The sequence below is a fragment of the Camelina sativa genome, chromosome 10 (genome assembly GCF_000633955.1).
Source record: "Camelina sativa cultivar DH55 chromosome 10, Cs, whole genome shotgun sequence".
NCBI classification, from domain to species: domain Eukaryota; kingdom Viridiplantae; phylum Streptophyta; class Magnoliopsida; order Brassicales; family Brassicaceae; genus Camelina; species Camelina sativa.
The window spans coordinates 7,226,829-7,228,484 of NC_025694.1; the positions used below are offsets into that span (position 1 = coordinate 7,226,829).

Here is a 1,656-nt window from a genome sequence, read left to right on the forward strand (position 1 = left end):
TCATCGGAGATTTCTTCTGTTTTCCGTCCCATAAGATTAGGGTTCAACCTAGAAACAGGCAGAGCATGGTTGATCTCTGCACGATGCTGGGAGCCTTGGCCACGAGCAGAGGACTTTTTCAAAGATGATGGAGGGGGAACCATAAACCTCCGTTTCTTAATTGGAACATGCTCTACTCTTTCAGCGAAATGCTGGCCTAGAACAGAAACGCCAAGCTGCCATTATCGAAAGAAACAAGCATTAGGAAAAAAAAAGAAACCAAAAACATCGCATACGAATCAGGGAAGATAAGAGTACAAAATGGGAGAAGAAACTGAGGGATAACCTTTTCCGATTCTGAATCCCCTTCTGGTGCTGTACGAGCGGAACTTTTGTTATCTGCCTCAATATCTGGGGCTGCAGCTCGTGCAACTTGTTTCTTAGTACGCCTAGTCGAACTCCTACTACCTTTGGCCACAACTTTCCAAGGAAGACCAGTATCAATGGTAGCCTTAACCTCAACACTGCCAATGCTCGTCATACTTTTAGTGCAGTCCCATCCACGTAGGTTCATAAATCTTTTAGTGCGGTGTAATCGTCACCTGAAAGTAACAATTTCCGTAAGCAAGCCATAAAAACAACAAGCCATGAAATCTTCAACTAAGATCGAAAACAGCAGAGAAAAAAACAAAGGGGAGGATCCACGAATCTCCATCAGCCAAGACATCTTTCGTTGTCCCACACGAAGAAGAAGAAGATCGGAAAAAAAAAATCAGGTCTTTTTAGGGACACTCTTAAAATCTACAAAAGGTGGAAAAGATCTCAGATTTGAGAGTCCACTCGCTCAGAACCAATACAAGAGTTTTCCCAACTAATGATCGATTGATTGAGCCATAAAACTTAGCGATCCGGAGTCCCTCTTGAGTAATCCTCCCAGCAGTAATCATCAGTAAAAAAAAAAAAGGAAGCAAAGATCTCTCGCCGTAGCCGACATTTAACAAAGATCTCTCTCCTCATCGTGGAAGACATAAATCAAAAAAAGAGCAAGGAGCTAGGGTTTTCATATACCTGTCGACCAAAAAATAACTTTTAATAATCAAATCACTCAAACCACCAAAACCGCCATCGAAGATATCAGATCAGATCAGATCAGATCAAAAAAAACTCCTTCCAACAGACACAACAAATCTTATCGTTTATCAAACGACCCGCCTTCACAACTTCTTCGTTCCTCGGATTTATATGATAAAAGTTTAAACAAACAAGTGCCCCTCAAAAGTCTCGAATCAAAAACTCCACAGGAAGAAAGATCGCGAATCAAAAGAGAACTGGTGAGAATCCGGAGATTGAATACAAAAGCAGTGAAGAAACTCCTCTTAGAGATATAATATAGAGAGAGGCGGCTAAGCTAGGTCTCCCTTCTTTTCTTTTCTTCTTCGTCTTCTTCTTCCTCTTCTTCTTCTTCTTCACACGATTTTTTATAATAATAAATGTTTATTTTTCTCTTCTCAATGGGATGGGATGGGATGGGATGGGATGAACAGCGCAGAGCCCTCTCGTGCCCTATCACCACGTATTTATCATCTTCAATAAACCGACAATACCCTCCATTGTATTGTTTAATTACGGGTTTTTGCCATCTCAATTTGGGCCTCTTTTTTTTTTTTTTTTTTTTTT

At 40.6% G+C, this 1,656-nt stretch overlaps 1 protein-coding gene across 2 annotated transcripts in view; it reads right to left on the bottom strand.

The window, feature by feature from the left end:
- The window catches only part of LOC104717694, a 7,717-nt gene extending 6,185 nt beyond the window's left edge, over positions 1-1,532 (bottom strand). Inside the window, exons 1-3 of one of the 2 annotated variants that reach the window (XM_019231144.1) lie at positions 1,048-1,532; positions 326-581; positions 12-215 (exon numbers count right to left, since the gene is read on the bottom strand). In XM_019231144.1, coding sequence (XP_019086689.1) covers positions 12-215; positions 326-553 — 432 coding nt within the window. In that variant the 5' untranslated portion in view covers positions 554-581; positions 1,048-1,532. The other variant, XM_019231145.1, reaches the window with a different exon arrangement.